Below are 16884 nucleotides of genomic sequence, written 5' to 3' on the forward strand. Positions count from 1 at the left end.
CAGCAGCTGCAGTATTTTGTTTTTGTATCCTTGTTGCTCAGTTTGCCTGCTTGCTCCAGTCCTGCCTTAGTCCTTTTAAGCAGCAACAGGTTTTTATATGCTGCTGCAGTGCCAGGTCTCTGCCTCTCCTCCAGCCTCCACTCCCATCTCCCCCTTCCTTCCTCACTATCCCCCTACCCCTTCTTAAGCCCCCCATTCTGCTGCTCCATTTTTCTCACCCATTCAAGGCCCAGTTGAGGTTTAAATCTTGCCCTCTCACAATTTTCCGCATCCCATGTGTATCTGTGATGTTGAAGACGTGCACACCTCTATTTCTTGTAAATTTGTCATTTATGGTGAGCTCATGTGGGTAGGAGTCCCACTGCACCTTAGTTCTGATAGCAAAGTGGTGCCATTGGAATTTTGGCCCGATGTCTTTTTGCAAACACTGCAAGTGATGGAAGGGGCTGGAAGGTATTTGTTGTCATCAATTTGGACTGGGGAATTAAAGACAGCTCAAACATCTTGAAATATAAAGTTTCATCTAAATCTTCATCTTTGTAATTTTGTGATTGCAATGGTGTTGAAATATTATTTGACAAGTGTGTTAATGTCCATGCAATGGTATCAATTGTCTGTATTTGTTTGTATAATAACTGTATTTATAATGGTCATTACAGGTATATTGTGACTTGTGATGTCAAAGGTTGCATCAAGTTTTATGATGACCAGCTTTGCTCACTTAATTGGTACAGTAACTTCAATCTGGGACCCATCAGTTCAATTTCCTTCTCCAGTCAACCAGCTCCCAAAGCCAATGAGAAAACCTCTTACCCGTCAGAGTCTACCATCAATGCTCAGCAATTTGTTGTCAGGTTAGGAATCTTCATATTTTATTTAAATGATACTAATCATTACAAATGCTCAAACAATATTACTTGAAATATTCTGATTGTGTTAAAAATGTAATCAACTCTTAACTATATGTACTACTCAAAGTTTGTAATTCATATAAATACTTTGTATATAGGTTAGTTCTACATGAGAGTTTTCAGATATTTAGGATGAAGTGCTACCAGTAAGCTGTGGTTATGCAAGTATAATGGTGAACCTCTGGATATATATAGCCTTTGGAGAGCTCCAAGTAGAATTTTCCTCCTTTTTCTGTCAGCTTCCTTCCCTCCTCTTCTGAAGATTGGTTCAGTTTCATTGGCACTAGTCACTCTCTGGTACCTTAGCGAAATGGCTATTTTCCTATTCTTGTATCTGAGCACAGACAGTGGCTCCTTTGCCATTATTGGCAGAGGTGTGGCAGTGTTTAACAAGAACAGGTAAAGCATATTAGCAGATATTCCATGAACTGTCTACTGCAAGGGCAAAATTTGCTTAGATCACTCCAACACTTTAACTTAAACCAGTAAGGTAGTCATGAATATTTTTCATACAATTAGTTCCACTGCTCTTCAGTGGTCTCTTAGTTTGCATAAACGTTGTACGAAGTAGTTTGATAAATTATATAAATCTATCACCAGAAATATATAGCTGAGGGAGACTATTGAAAAAAAGAGTATATATTTCCTTTCTATGGCCTCTTTCGGATATATTAAAAAATACAAAGCAATCAGGTCTATGCCTGTGTTTATGCTCCATCCGAGCCTCCTCCCATCCTTCTTTATCTAACCCCATCAATAGATCCTTCTCTTCCTTTCTCCTCATATGCTTATTTGCCTCAACTAATCTTTGTGGTAGAGAGTTCCACATTCTAACCACTCACTGGATAAAGACGTTTCTCCTGAATTCCGTATTGGATTTATTAGTGACTATCCAGTTGTGGTCTTGACACGCAAATGAAAATATCGTCTCAACATCTCCCCTATCAAACCCTTCCATAATTTTAAAGATCACCATTAGCCACCCATCAGTTTTCTCTTTTCTCTATAGAAAAGAGACCCAGCCTGTTCAATGTTTACTAATAGGTATGACCTTTCACTTCTGGTCATTCTAGTAAATCCATTTTGCTCCTTCTCCGGTACCTATATGTCCTTTTTTATAATATGGAGACTAGAACTGTGGTCCAACCAAAGTTCCATACAAGTTTAACATAACTTCTCTGCTCTTCAATATTATCCCTCTAGAAATGAACCGCAGTGCTTTGTTTGTTTTTATTCTAGCCCTTCTAGTGATTTATGTATCTGTACCCCAGATTCCTCTGTTCCTCAACCCCATTTATACACTTATTTTCCAAGGATTATGTGGCCTCCTTATTTTTCCTACCAGAATGTATTACGTCACACTTATCCATATTGAAATTAATTTGTCATTGACACGCCCATTCTACATGTTTATTAATATCTTCCTGTATTTTGTCACTGTCCTCCTCTGAATTAACTACAATCCCCAATTTGATGTCATTTGCAAATTTTGGAATTATACTTTTGATTCCCAAGTCCAAATTGTTTATGTAAATTGTGAACAATAGCACTGATCCTTGTGGAATACTACTTCCTATCATTTGCAATCTGAGTAGTGTCTTTTTTTCTGTTTTGGACCAGCTTGCTATCCATCCTGTTACTTGTCGTCTGACTCCACACATTCTGACTTTATTCGTGAGTCTACCATGAGGTACCTTATGAAAGGCTTTCTGTAACTCCAAATATGTTGCATTTACTGCATCACTCCTATCTACCCTTTCTGTTACTTCAAAGAATTCAATAAAATTGGTCAAACATGATCTTTTTTGGAATCCCTGCTGACTACTTTCAGTTTCTAGATTTTGTGATTGCAACTTTGAGTAAAGATTCCATTCTCTTTCCTACAACTGACATGTTAATTGGTCTATAGTCCCTGGACTTGTTTGATCTCCCTTTTTATACATAGGAATCATATTAGCTGTCAGCCAGTCCTTTGGCACCATTCCCTTCTCTAATGGGTTTTTATATACATGTAATAGTGCCCCTGCTATCTCTTCCCTAATTTCTAATGGACTGGGGATTTTATCCTTTCTCAGTTTGATTAGTTTAGCAATTATCTCCCCCTTTCCTATCTTATATGTCTTTATATATTTATATATTTTTGTTCTCTTTTAATGTCATGCCCACCATGTTGGTCTCCCTGATACATACTGATATTTGTGGAAATAATTAAAGGCAAAATTATTAATTTTAAACATACCCAGTCAATCCTGTATTTCTTTTGATGCATTTCAGAAATTAATGTTTACATTGTTTTTTTTTTAAAGCAATCCAATAGTTGCTTCAGTAAGAAAATTAAATGGTATGGGGAGAGAACAGGAAATTGGGATTCGCTTAGTTGGCTCATGTCCAGGAATTGAGCATGAAAATCTAGGCTGACACACCAGTGCAGTGCTGAATTGTCGGAAGTGCTGTCTTTCAGATCAGACGTCAAACCGAGGCCCTGTCTGCCCTCTCCACTGGGCATAAGAAATCCAGTGGCACTGTTTCAAAGAAGAGCAGGGTGTTTATCCCCAGTGTCCTGATCAATATCTAACCCTCAATCAACATCACAAAAAAATTATCACGTTATCATTATCACTTTGCCGTTTGTGGGAGCTGGCTGTGTGTAAATTGGCCGCTGTGTTTCCTATATTACAACAGTAACTAGACTCAAAAGTACTTGATTGTCTGTCTGTAAAGCAATTTGAGACATCCTGAGTGAGGTTGTGAAAGGCATTATATAAATGCAAGTCATTTTTTATGTGAAGTAAACCATTGGTACAGACTTGATAAACTGAAAAACCTGTTCTTATGCTGTAATAGTCTGTCATTATCTTGTTAATCTTATTATTTTATACAGAAACAAACTCTCCAATTTTATAATAAATAACCATCAAAAATATCTACAGTATACAATGAAGATGGAGGAAAATTAAGAAAAGTATTATTTAAAATTAATACATTCACTTTGAAATGAAAAAATTATGAAGTCAACATGGATAGGGAGAAATGCTTTTAGGTGTAATTATGTATTTTTAAAATGTTATAACATGTTCTGAGTCCAGTCAATTTAACAAAAATAGGTGAATGATACATTTTAAATACATGCATATGAAAGGCTTTTGTCACAGAAAATATTTCATAATTTTAAACCATGCAGTATGTATTTTTAAAAATGAGTTGAAAGGGGGCTGTTCAAAGTTTTGGTTTTGTGCCTAATCTCATAGTTTCTTGTTGAAAATAATGGAAGAAAGCTAATAAGCAAAGGAAAAGGACTTTGAAGGTTGCAGACATTGTAGGAATAAATAGGTGGAAAAAGGAATGAGGCAGATTTTAAGGAGCCAGGAAGGAGACTAGTAAGCAGGACCTCAAAAATAGTTATCTCCAAATTACTCCCTATGCCATACACTAGTGAGTATAGAATTAGGAGGATCGAGAAGATGAATGTGTGGCTGGAGAGATGGTGCAGGAGAGAGGGTTTTAGACTCCTGGGGCATTGGGACTGGTTCTGGAGGAGTTGGGACCTATATAGCCCAGATGTGGGGCGGTTTGGTAGTGCTGTTGAGGAGAGTTTAAACTAACATGGCAGGAGGATGGGAGCCAGGATGTAGCAATAGAAAGGAGAAACAAGGTGAACAAAGTATTGGGACAACAAATAGCACTAGAGTCAGAAATAGTAAGGTATTAAGGTGGGGTCAGACTAAGAGGGAATACTCAGCAGGTCTGGCAGCATCTGTGGAGAGAGAAACAGAGTTAAGGTTTCAGGTCAATGACCCTGCTCCAGCATTTTCTGTTTTTATTTCAGATTTCCAGCATCCGCAGTATTTTGCTTATGTTTCAGACTAAGAGGGAATGCAATAAAATCTACATTTGGTTTACATTGCATGTGCGTAAATGCACTAAACATAGTAAAAAAGGTTGGTGAGCTGCAGGCACAAATAGCCACATGGGAATATGATGTCATGTTGATAACGGACACCTGGCTCAAAAAAGAGCAGGAATAGGAACTAAATATTCCTCAATACAAGGTATTTAGGAAAGATAGGGAAGGAAAGAATGGAGGAGCAGTGGCAGTATTGATTAAAGAGAATATTACCGTGCTGGATATCCTGGCAGGGTCAGGGACAGAATCTATTTAGTTAGAGCTAAGAAACAATAGAGATACCATTACATTACTGGGTGTATTCATTAGACCATCAACTAGTGGGAAAGATATAGAGGAGCAAATTTTCATGGAAATTACAAAAAGGTGTAAAAACTGTAGAGTATTGATAATGGGGGAACTTTATCCTATATAGACTGGAATAGTAATAGTGTAAAGGGCAGAGATTGGGAAGAGTTTCTGAAGTTTGTTCAGGAGAATTTTTTTGATCAGTATGTTTCTGGCCCAATGAGAAAGGAAGCATTGCTGGATCTGATTCTGGGGAGTGAGGTGGGTCAAGAGGATCATGTGCCAGTAGGGGAACATTTAGGGAATGGTGATCATAGTATTATAAGGTTTATATCAGCCATAGAAAAGAACAAGGAGCAGTCTAGAGTAACAATACTTAATTGGATGAGGACTAATTTCAGTGGGTGAGAGCACATCTGTCCCAGGTAAATTGGACTCAAAGAATGGCAGGCAAATTGTAACAGAACAATGGGCTGCCTTTAAAAAGGAGATGGTTCAAGTACAGTCAAGGTACATTTCAACGAAGGGGAAAGATAGGACAACCAAAGCCAGAGCTCCCTGGATGATGAAAAAGATAGCGAGTAAGACCGAGCAGAAAAAGGCGGCATATGACAGATGTCAGGTTGATAATACGTGAGAGCTAGGCTGAATGTAGGAAGTTCAGAGGGGAAATGAAAAAGGAAATGAGAGGCAAAGAGAGAGTATGAGAAAAGACTGGCAGCTTGCATAAAAAGGAATTAAAAGTCTTCTATAGGCATATAAATAGTAAAAGGTACTAAGAGAACAAGTGGTGATGATTAGAGACCAAAAAGGGATCCATGGAGGCAGCTACATGGCTGAGTTATTTAATGAGTACTTTGCATCTGTCTTTACCAAGGAAGAAGATGCTCCCAAAGTCATAGTGAAAGAGGAGTTGGTTGAGATACTAGATAAGCTAAAAATTGATAAAGAGGAGGTGTTAGGCTGTCTGTCCTTAAAGTTGATGTCACCAGTACTGGGGAAAGTGAGAGCTGTATCGTTGGGACAGTCTTCACCTGAATCGTGCTGGGACCAGTGTTCTGGCCAGTCATATAACGAGGGCAGTAGAGAGGGCTTTAAACTAAATAGTGGGAGTGAGGGAAGATGTGATCATTTAAAGAGAGAGGAGAGGCAAAAGAGCAAGGTGGCAATAAAGGTAATGATAAACAGAGTGTGCCAGGAAAGGACAGAGCGTACAAACTTAAACGTGCACCAGCAGACAAGGCTAGAGGTTGTGAAAATAATAAAAAGACAGAATTAAAGGCACGCTATCTGAATACACACAGAATTCGCAGCAAGGTAGATGAATTGATGGCACAAATAGAAGTAAAGAGGTTTGATATAATTGCCATTATGTAGATGTGACTGCAGGGTGACCAAGGCTGGGAATTGAATGTTCTAGGATATTTGACATTTAGGAGGGATAGGCAAAAAGGAAAAAGAGTGCTGTTAGTAAAGAGTGATATCTGTACTAGTGAGAGAAGATCTTCGATCGAAAGATCAAGATTGGGTAGAGCTAAGAAACACCAAAAGGCAGCAAACATTGGTAGGTGTTTATAGGCCACCAAACAGTAATGGTAATGTAGGGCACAGTATAAATCAGGAAATTAGAGGTGCATGCAACAAGAATAATACAGTAATCATGGGGGACATAAATCTACATATAGACTGGGTAAACCTAATTAGCACTAATGCTGCGGAGGACGAATTCCTGGAAAGCATACAGGATGGTTTTCTAGAACAGTGTGTTGAGGAACCAACTAGAGAACAGGCTATTTTAGATCTGGTATTGTGCATTGAGAAAGGGCAAATTAATAATCTTGTTGAAAAGGAGCCTTTAGGGAAGAGTGACCATAATATGTTAGAATTTTACTTTAAGTTTGAGAGTGATGTAGTTTAATCTGAAACTAGGGTCTTAAATGTAAACAAAGGAAATTACAAAGGTATGATGGGCAAGCTGGCTGTGGTAGATTGGGAAACTACATTAAAAGGTATGATGTAGACAGGCATTTAAAGAATTAATCCATGATTTACAACAATTTTACATTCCTTTTGAGGCACAAAAACCCATCAGGAAAAGTGATCAAACTATGGCTAACAAGAGAAGTTAAAGATTGTGTTAGATCAAAGGAAGAGGCTTATAAAGTTGCCAAAAAGTAGTAAGCCTGAGGATTGGTAGCATTTTAGAATTCAGCAGAGGATGACCAAGAAACTGATTAGGAAAGAGAAAATAGAATATGAAAGTAAACTAGCAAGAAACATAAAAACGGACTGTAAAAGCTTCTATAGATATGTAAAAAGGAGAATATTAGCAAAGACAAATGTGGGCCTATTCCTGGCGGAGATGGAAATTTATAATGGGGAATAAGGAACTGGCAGAGAAACTAAACAAATACTTTGTGTCTGTCTTCATGGAGGAAGAAACAAAAAACCTCCCAGGAATACTAGAGAACCAAGAGACTAGCGAGAATGAGGAACTAAAAGGAATTAGTATTAATAAAAAAAAGTAGTACTGGAGAAATTAATGGGACTGAAAGTTAATAAATCCCCAAGACCTGATGATTTACATCCCAGAGTGTTGAAAGATGTGACTGTTGAGATAGTAGATACATTGGTGGTCATCTTCCAAAATTCTGCAGATTCTGGAACGGTTCTTGCAGATTGGAAGATAGCAAATGTAACCCCACTATTAAAGAAAGGAGTGAGAGGAAAAATGGGGAACTACAGACCTGTTAGCCTGACCTCAGTAGTAGGGGAAATGCTAGAATCTGTCATAAAGGATGTGATAACTGGACACTTAGAAAATAATGGGCAGAGTCAACATGGATTTATGAAAGGGAAATCATGTTTGACAAGCCTGTTGGAGTTTTTTGAGGATGTAACTAGCAGAATAGATATGGGGAAACCAGTGGATGTGGTGTATTTGGATTTTCAAAAGGCTTTCGATAAGGTCCCACACAAGAGGTTAGTAAACAAAATTAGTGCACATGAGATTGGGAGTAATAGACCAGCATTGATTGTGAATTGGTTAACAGACAGAAAACAGAGTGGGAATAAACAGGTCATTCTTAGATTGGCAGGCTGTGACTAGTGAGGTACCGCAAGGATCAGTGTAATATTTCTAAGTTTGCACAAAACTAGGTGGGAATGTGAGTTGTGAGGAGGATGCAAAGAGGCTTCAAGGGGATTTAAACAGGCTAAGCGAGTGGGCAAGAACATGGTAGATGGAATATAATGTGGAAAATGTGAAGTTATCCACTTTGGTAGGAAAAACAGAAGTGCAGAGCATTTCTTAAATGGTGAGAGATTGGGAAACGTTGATGTCCAAAGGGACCTTCTTTGTTCATAAGTCATTGAAAGCTAACCAGCATGTGCAGCAAGCAATCAGGAAGGTAAATTGTATTGTTACAACCGATGTGGGTGGAGTGCCCTGTCTTTTCGAGTTCCACTTCTGCACAGATGACAACATATGTTTAAATGTTTACCCAGTTACAGGTACAGCCAATCATACACTCTCTATTTTTATCTGAGAATAAAATACACCAAACAGGTTTCTTTAATAATGTTGTTGTTTATCAGTTTATTATAAAACTAGACTTAACCAGTAATGAAGCAGAGCATTAACACACAGATTGAAATATGAAAGTTCCCTTTATAAATTCCCCAACTACACTCTCTCACACACACACACACTGGAAAAAATGCAGAAATTCTCTCTGTGGAGGTCTGTTAGAAAAAAAGACTAATTTGGCCAAATTCTTGCTAATTGTTGGTGGAAAAAAGAGAAGATATGGAAGGAAGTTAGATATCCCCTTTTACTCTGGCGTCCAGGTAAACGGAGACGGGTCACTGAAATCGTTTCAGAAGCAATCCATTCTCGAGAACTATTCTAGTAGGCTTTCCAGGAGAAATGTGGCATCCGAGTTTTCAGCCAGCAAGCACTTGAATCTCTCAATTTTTTTCAGCTTCTCAGGAGAGATGCAGCACCAGGGATTTTAGCTCTCCCACACTGGATCTTTGCAGGATTTCTTCAAAAAGGTAGAGAAAGAGGTGAGCTGGGTGGTTTCATTATTTCTTTCCAGGAAAACACCAACTGTCTTCAAACAATTCACACCTCAACAACTGCACTGAAAACAATATACAAACCCCAAACAGAAAGTCGACCTCCTGACCTCCATAAACCTTGACATGTGGGGCTGGATTCGATAGACCCGCTGCCAAAGTTGGCGGGTGAGTAAATTGGCAGCCCACACACTCTGGATGCACATCGCAGAGCAGCTGTGATTCCAAACGCGGCGGCTCATTAGCATACTGGGGCGGCTGCCCCCCTCGATGACGTGGAGGGGGCGGGTGAGCCGTCCCCAGCAACAGCGTCTGGCGCCAATGCAGTAAATTTAAATGTTTAATGGTCGCACCACACCATTAGCAATTAAATTTTATTCAAACTTTGCATTTCCTCTAGCACCTCCCCAATGAGTTCTCAATAAATGAAATAACCGATACCCTGGAAAACCATATTTGGAAATGCCGAACTTTAGCGCCCCCCACCTTCAGAACATTTGACCCTCAACCCCTTCCCACCATCTCTAGAACCAATTGGAGCGGTTTTCCCCATTCCCACACCCCTCCTGACCTGAAGCTTTCACTTCTCCCCGCTCCACACAGGAGTCATGCCTCGTTTCCCCATCGGGGATTCGAAGGCACGGCAGTGCCGGCCGCCAGGATGAAGATCACGGCAGCAAATCAGGAGAAGACAGGAACATCGTGTGGGGTACTACAGGTAAAGTTAACTTATTTTATTATGTAAATCATGGTTCCTGTTGCCGAGCGGCGGGGTGGGGGGGGACGCCACAAGGCCTCTCCACCTCCGCTGAGATTGGGCAGGCCCTGCCGGCATCGAGGTTGGTGGTGGGCCTCATCCGGAGCAATCTTCATGCCCCCCTCCGACCCTCCCGCCACCATTCTCAACATCAAGGGCGCTATAAAATTCAGCCGTTGGTTTCTCTAACTATTTTCCCCAGGTCACCAAGGATTCTGTTGTTTCCTGAGCCCAAAACACATGATTTCCAGCACATGTGGCTTTCGAACAACATCTCAAGTATCCTTTTGGTGAACCTGGTAAAGAAAACCCATCCATAGAATCTTTTCAGTTTTAACACAAGTCCTCAAAACAAAATATTAAAATAAAGTGGAAGCACTTTCGTAACAGTATGTTGGCATTTATTGCAAGAGGATTTGAGTACAGGAGTAAAGAAGTCTTGCTGCAAATGTGTAGAGCCTTGGTGAGACCGCACCTGGCGTATTGTGTACAGTTTTGCTCTCCCTACCTAAGGAAGGATATACTTATAGAGGGAGGGAGTGCAACGAAAGTTCACCAGACTGATTCCTGGGATGGCTGGATAGTCCTATGAGGAGACTGGGCCTGTATTCTCCAAAGTTTAGAAGAATGAGAGGTGATCTCGTTGATGCATACAAAATTCTTACAGGGCTCGACAGGGTTGATGCAGGAAGGATGGGGTGAGGGTGTGGGGTGTTCTAGAACCAGAGGACACTGTTTCAGAATAAGAGGGAGGCCATTTATGACTGAGGCGAGGAGGAATTTTTTCACTGTGATGAATTTTTGGAGTTCTCTACCCCACTTGGTTGTGGAAGATCAGTCATTGAGTATGTTCAAGACAGAGATCAATAGATTTCTATATATTAAAGATATCAAAGGGATAGTGGGGGAAAATGGCGTTGTGGTAGAAGATCAGACATGATCTAGTTGAATGGCAGAGCAGGCTCGAGGAGCCAAATCGCCTACTCCTGCTATTTTTTTATGTTCCTATGTTCCTAAGTCACCAAGACCAGATGGGACTTTTTTAATTCATTCATGGGATGCGGACGTCACTGGCTAGGCCATCATTTATTGCCCATCCCTAATTGCCCTTAAGAAGGTGGTGGTAAGCTGCCTTCTTGAACTGCTGCTGTCCTTGGGGTGTAGGTACACCAACAGTGCTATTAGGAAGGGAGTGCCAGGATTTTGACCCAGCGACAGTAAAAGAACGGCAATCTAGTTCCAAGTCAGGGTGGTGTGTGACTCAGAAGAACTTGCAGCTGGTGATGTTCCCATGCATCTGCTGCCCTTGTCCTTCTAGGTGGTAGAGGGTGCGGGTTTTGAAGGTGCTTTAGAAGGAGCCTTGGTGAATTGCTTCAGTGCATCTTGTAGATGGTACACACTGCTGCCACTGTGCATCTGTGGTGGAGGGAGTGAATGTTGAAGATGATGGATGGGGTGCCAATCAAGTGGGCTGCTTTGCCCTGGATGGTATTGAGCTTCGTGAGTGTTCTTGGAGCTGCACCCATCTAGGCAAGTGGAGAGTATTCCATCACACTCCTGACTTGTGCATTGTAGATGATGGACAGGCATTGAGGAGACAGGAGGTGAGTTACTTGCTGCAGAATGCCTAGCCTCTGATTTGCTCATGTAGCCATGGTATTTATATGGCTGGTCCAGTTCAGTTTCTGGTCAATGGTAATCTCCAGGATGTTGATATGAACATATGAATTAGGAGCAGAAGTAGGCCATTCTGCTCCGCCATTCAATAAGATCGTGGCTGAACCTTTTGTGTTTCGAATTCCACAGTCCCATCTACCCCTGATAACCCTTGATTCCCTTGCCTAACAAGAATCTATCTACCTCCGCCTTAAAAATATTCAATGACCCTGCCTCCACCGCCTTCTGAGGCAGAGTTTTCCAAAGTCGCACAACTCTGAGAGAAAAAAAGTCTCCTCATCTCTGTCCTAAAGGGGCAACCCCTAATTTTAAAACAGTGCCCCCTAGTTCTGGACTCACCCAAAAGAAGAAAGATCCTCTCCACATCCACCTTGTCAAGACCATTCAGAATCATAATGCCATTGAACATCAAGGGGAAATGGTTAGATTCTCTCTTGTTGGAAATGATCATTGCCTGGCACTTGTGTGGCGTGAATGTTACTTGCCATTTATCAGCCAAAGCGTGAATGTTGTCCATGTCTTGCTGCATTTGGACACTGGTTGCTTCAGTATCTGCGGAGTCGCGAATGGTGCTGAACATTGTACAATCATCAGCAAACATCCCCACTTCTGACCTTATGATGAAGGGAGGGTCATTGATGAAGCTGCTAAAGATGTTTGGGCCCAGGACACTACCCTGAGGAACTCTTACAGTGATGTCCTGGGACTGAGATGATTGACCTCCAACAACCACAACCTTTGTGCTAATTCCCATTAACTCCAGTTTTGCGTGGGCTCCTTGATGCCATACTCAGTCAAATGCTGCCTTGATGTCAAGGGCAGTCACTCCCACCTCACCTCTGGAGTTCAGTTCTTTTGTCTATGTTTGGACCAAGGCTGTAATGAGATCAGGAGCTGAGTGGCCCTGGTGGGACCCAAACTGAGCGTTAGTGAGTGCTGAACAAGAGCTACTTGTTAGCACTGTCGACGACCCCATCCATCACTTTAGTGATGATCGAGCTTAGACTAGGCGGTAATTGACTTGGTTGGATTTGTCCTGCTTTTTGTGCACAGGATATACCTCGGCAAATTTCCACATGGCCAGGTAGATTCCAGTGTTGTAACTGTACTGGAACAGCTTGGCTAAGGGTGCGGCTAGTTCTGGAGCACAAGTCTTCAGTACTATTGCCGAAATGTTGTCAGGGCCCATAGCCTTTGCAGTATCCAGTGCTTTCAGCTCTTTCTTGCCATCATGTGGAGTGAATTGGATTGGCTGAAGAATGGCACCTATGATGCTGGGGACCTCAGGGGGAGGCCAAGATGGATCATCCACTCGACACCTGGCTGAAGATGGCTGCAAATGCTTCAGCCTTGTCTTTTACACTGATGTGCTGGGCTCCCCTATCATTGAGGATGGGCTTTCTTGTTGAGCCTCCTCCTCCTGTTAGTTGTTTAATTGTCCACCAGCATTCAGGACTGCAGAGCTTAGATCTGATCAGTTGGTTGTAGGATTGCTTAGCCCTGTCTATTGCATGCTGCCTCTGCTGTTTGGCATGCAAGTAGTCCTGTGTTGTAGCTTCACCAGGCTGACACCTCATTTTTAAGTATGCCTGGTGCTGCTCCTGCACTATTCATTGAACCAGGGTATTCAAGGATGCTGAGGGAAGTAAGGGTGGAAATTGCTGAGGTACTGGCCATAAGCTTCATATTAATGACCAAGACTTGGGCATAAATAGCACAGTTTCAAAATTTGCAGATGACAAAACTGAGAAGTATTGTGAACTGTGAGGAGGATAGTGATAGATGTCAAGAGGACATATACAGGCTGGTGGAGTGGTCAGACACATGGCAAATGAAATATAATGCAGAGAAATGTGAACTGATACATTTTAGTTGGAAGAATAAAGACAGATAATCTAAACGTACAATTCCAAAGAGGTTGCAGAAACAGGGTGTATATGTGCACAAATGGTTGAAGGTGGTACAGGCAGGTTGAGGAAGTGGTTAAAAAAGCATACGGGATCCTGGGCTTTATAAATCGAGGCAGAGTACGAAAGCAAGGAAGTTACGATGAAGCTTTATAAAATACTGGTTCGGTTTCAATTGGTGTGTTGTGTCCAATTCTAGGCACCACACTTTAGGAAGGATGTCAGGTCTTTCGAGAGGGTGCAGAAACGATTTAAGAGAATGGTTCCGGGGATGAGGGGGCTTCAGTTACATGGATAAATTGGAGAAGTTGGGTCTGTTCTCAGAAGAGAAGGTTGAGAGGAGATTTCACAGAAGTGTTCAAAATCATGAGGGGTCTAAACAGAGTAGATAGAGAGAAACTGTTCCCATTGGCAGAAGGGTTAGAAACCAGAGGACAAGGATTTAAGGTTATTGGCAAAAGAACCAATGGTGATACAAGCAAACTTTTAATGCAGCGGGTGGTTACGATATGGAATGCTCTGCCTGAGAGAGTGGTGGAGGCAGATTCAATCATGACTTTTAAAAGGGAATTGGATAAGCACTTGAAGAGATAAAATTTGCACGGCTACAGTGAAAGGGTGGGGGAGGGAGACTAGCTGAGTTTCTCTTGCAGAGAGCTGGCATGGACACGACAAGCCGAATGGCCTCCTTCTGCACTGTATCCATTCTATAATTCTGTGATTCAAAATAATTAGTCAGCAACTCGTCAGTACCATGTTAAAGTATAATCTACTTAGGCTGCAGCCAAGAACCTATCTTCATGGAGGTATCATGGGCATAAAAAAAATGCACTTATCAAAAGACACAGTTTAATTAGTAAGTCTACAGAATTACTATCATTAATCCAGCTCTGCCAATACTGGATTGTATTCATTGCATCCTGTAAAATATTTATCTTATTTTGTAGCATTTATGTCACTTGACTTAAAAGATATATTACCTGCATTAATTGCTCCAGAAATGGCGAACACAGTGCTCTTTAATTTCTGGGAACTGATTTTGAATTTAGTCCATACAGATAGAGTGAAAATCTTCTCTCTGTAATTATTAATTATAGTTCAGTTACCCATGAACAAATCTGCTCTCAACTTTTTTTCTTATGCCTCTGTAAACCACTTTGGGTAATTTATATAATGTGCTCTAAAAATGCAAGTTGTTGTTGAAACAAAAGATTAAATTTGTAAGGAGTTTTGCTTTAAAAGAAAATGTATATTCCTCCATCCTTCACCCAATGGCTTAAATTGGAAGGAACTGTTGGTCAGCTCCTCTTCTGTCACTGTTACTCCCTCCTGGTGCTGCAGAGTTAGTCATATAAAGGGTGAGATATGTATTGCTTAAACAAAACTGTTTTAATCATCTTTTTCTTAATAGCTACCAATGTTTCCAATCTGTCTCTTCAAGGTGTCACAACTAATTAAAATTTAAAAAGCAGAATTTCATTTATTATTTAAGTAATAAAAATGTTTTATACTTTTTGTGCCTTTGCTCTATGTAGAAACTTTGTTGTAACAACAGTTGATGCTACAGTGGCTCATGTAACTGGAGATGGGTGCAAGCTTCAAATGTTATTGCAGGAGCACGGTGCAGCATTACACGCTATAGCATGTCATCCTGCTGAGCCTCTCATCTGTATGGGAAGCTATTGCGGACTCCTGAAGATCTGGAACTATGAGCAGAAGAAACCTATCTGCAGCAGGCTGTTTGGAGCAGGGAACTATATTCAGTGTGTAACTTATAATAAAGCAGGTATTAAATTAATATTTTTAGTATGTAAATATTATTTCATGCATATCAAGGCAAGGGATGTTTGTGCTGATGAATGTCACACACTCCATTTCAGGCACCCATAGTTAGCATCATGTGCTCTGAGGTCAGGTATTAGGTGCAAGAGTAAAGCTCCCTCCCCCCCTACCCCAACAATAAGGCTCAGAACAGTAACCCTTACTGCACCAGTGTGACATTTTTTCTATTCCCCGACCCGATCATCTGCTTGCCCCTCTCAGTGAGGTTGCTAATTAGTGTTGAATTACCAGCAGTTTGATGTTGAGTTTCATGTTCATTAGGAACTACATTGAACTCAGCAGATAGCGGAGACTTTGATACTATTAGCCTGAGCTACTTCAGCATCCAAGCCTTAGATGTTAAAGACCAACAATGTACCATTCAGTCTCTCAAATTATTATGTTAAAGAAGAACTACATTAAAATATATACACTCTTAAATACAACGCTACATTGAGAATTTAGCTTGGATTTTCCAATTGCCATTATTTTAATTCCAATGATAATACAAATGGGTTGCCATCAGCATTAAAATGATGCCTGTCAGAAAATCTTGGTATTGAAATTGGTGTACGCCAGTAATACAAAATGAACTTGTGGGAAACCAACACCCTGTTTTACACCACACCCCATTTCCTTTTCTATTGACCTCAGGAATAAATGAATATTTGATGGAAAAAGTAACCTTGTTCTGTGTTTTCTTTCTAGACTTTTTTCATTGGCTAAATACCACTTTCTTACTCCCATAGGTTCACTGTTGGGAGTTGGACTTACTGACGGATGTGTTTACATCCTTGATGCACTTTCTTTGAATGATGAGCTCCCAGAACCTTTCCAGTATGCCAGAGATGCTATTACTCAGATCACCTTCTCGCATGATTCCAGTTACCTAGCGACAGTAGTGAGTTCTTCAAATACTTAATGATTGCTTAGACCAGTGATTTTCTAAGTGTGGTCTGCAGACCACTGGTCGTTTGGGAGGGTTTTCCTAGTGGTCCACAGTCTGGTCCAAAATGCAAGTCACTGACACACAACACCACAGTCGAAGCTATATGAGAGAACAGGCTATTTCCCTCGTTCCCACCATTTGCGTGACTTCACACAACCAGACCAGCTCCTGCATGTGTGGCATGAGCAACAACAATGTGGTTTTATAAGCATGATTTTATGTTACTGTTACAACATACAGTTATGATATTGGATTTTCAACACTTCTATAAAGAGGAACCAGCTGAATGTGGAGGCCAATATGAAACTGAAGTTTTCCAGCTTGGAACCAGACATCAATGATATGACCGAGGCAGGAGGAGTGCACTGTCTTTTTCTCTAGTTCCACTTCTCCACAGGTCAAAACATATATTTAAATATTTACCCAGTTACCGATACGGCCAACCACGTACTCTCTTTTATTTCAAGATAAAATACACCAACCAGATTTCTTTAATAAACAACAAAATTATCAGTTTATTATAAAACAAAATATATTATAAAACAAAACAGTGGCGCAGTGGTTAGCACCGCAGCCTCACAGCTCCAGCG

The 16884-nt window shown here is 40.7% G+C and overlaps 1 protein-coding gene across 5 annotated transcripts in view; it reads left to right on the forward strand.

Moving 5' to 3' along the window:
* Positions 1–16884, forward strand: part of cfap251 (cilia and flagella associated protein 251) — a 106310-nt gene that overhangs the window by 44837 nt on the left and 44589 nt on the right. For all 5 annotated transcript variants that reach the window (XM_068055029.1, XM_068055027.1, XM_068055030.1 and 2 more), the window contains 3 exons: positions 660–854; positions 15060–15310; positions 16095–16246. In XM_068055029.1, coding sequence (XP_067911130.1) covers positions 660–854; positions 15060–15310; positions 16095–16246 — 598 coding nt within the window. The remainder of the gene's footprint in view (positions 1–659; positions 855–15059; positions 15311–16094; positions 16247–16884) is intronic.

This window comes from Heterodontus francisci, chromosome 23 (genome assembly GCF_036365525.1).
Source record: "Heterodontus francisci isolate sHetFra1 chromosome 23, sHetFra1.hap1, whole genome shotgun sequence".
NCBI lineage: Eukaryota > Metazoa > Chordata > Chondrichthyes > Heterodontiformes > Heterodontidae > Heterodontus > Heterodontus francisci.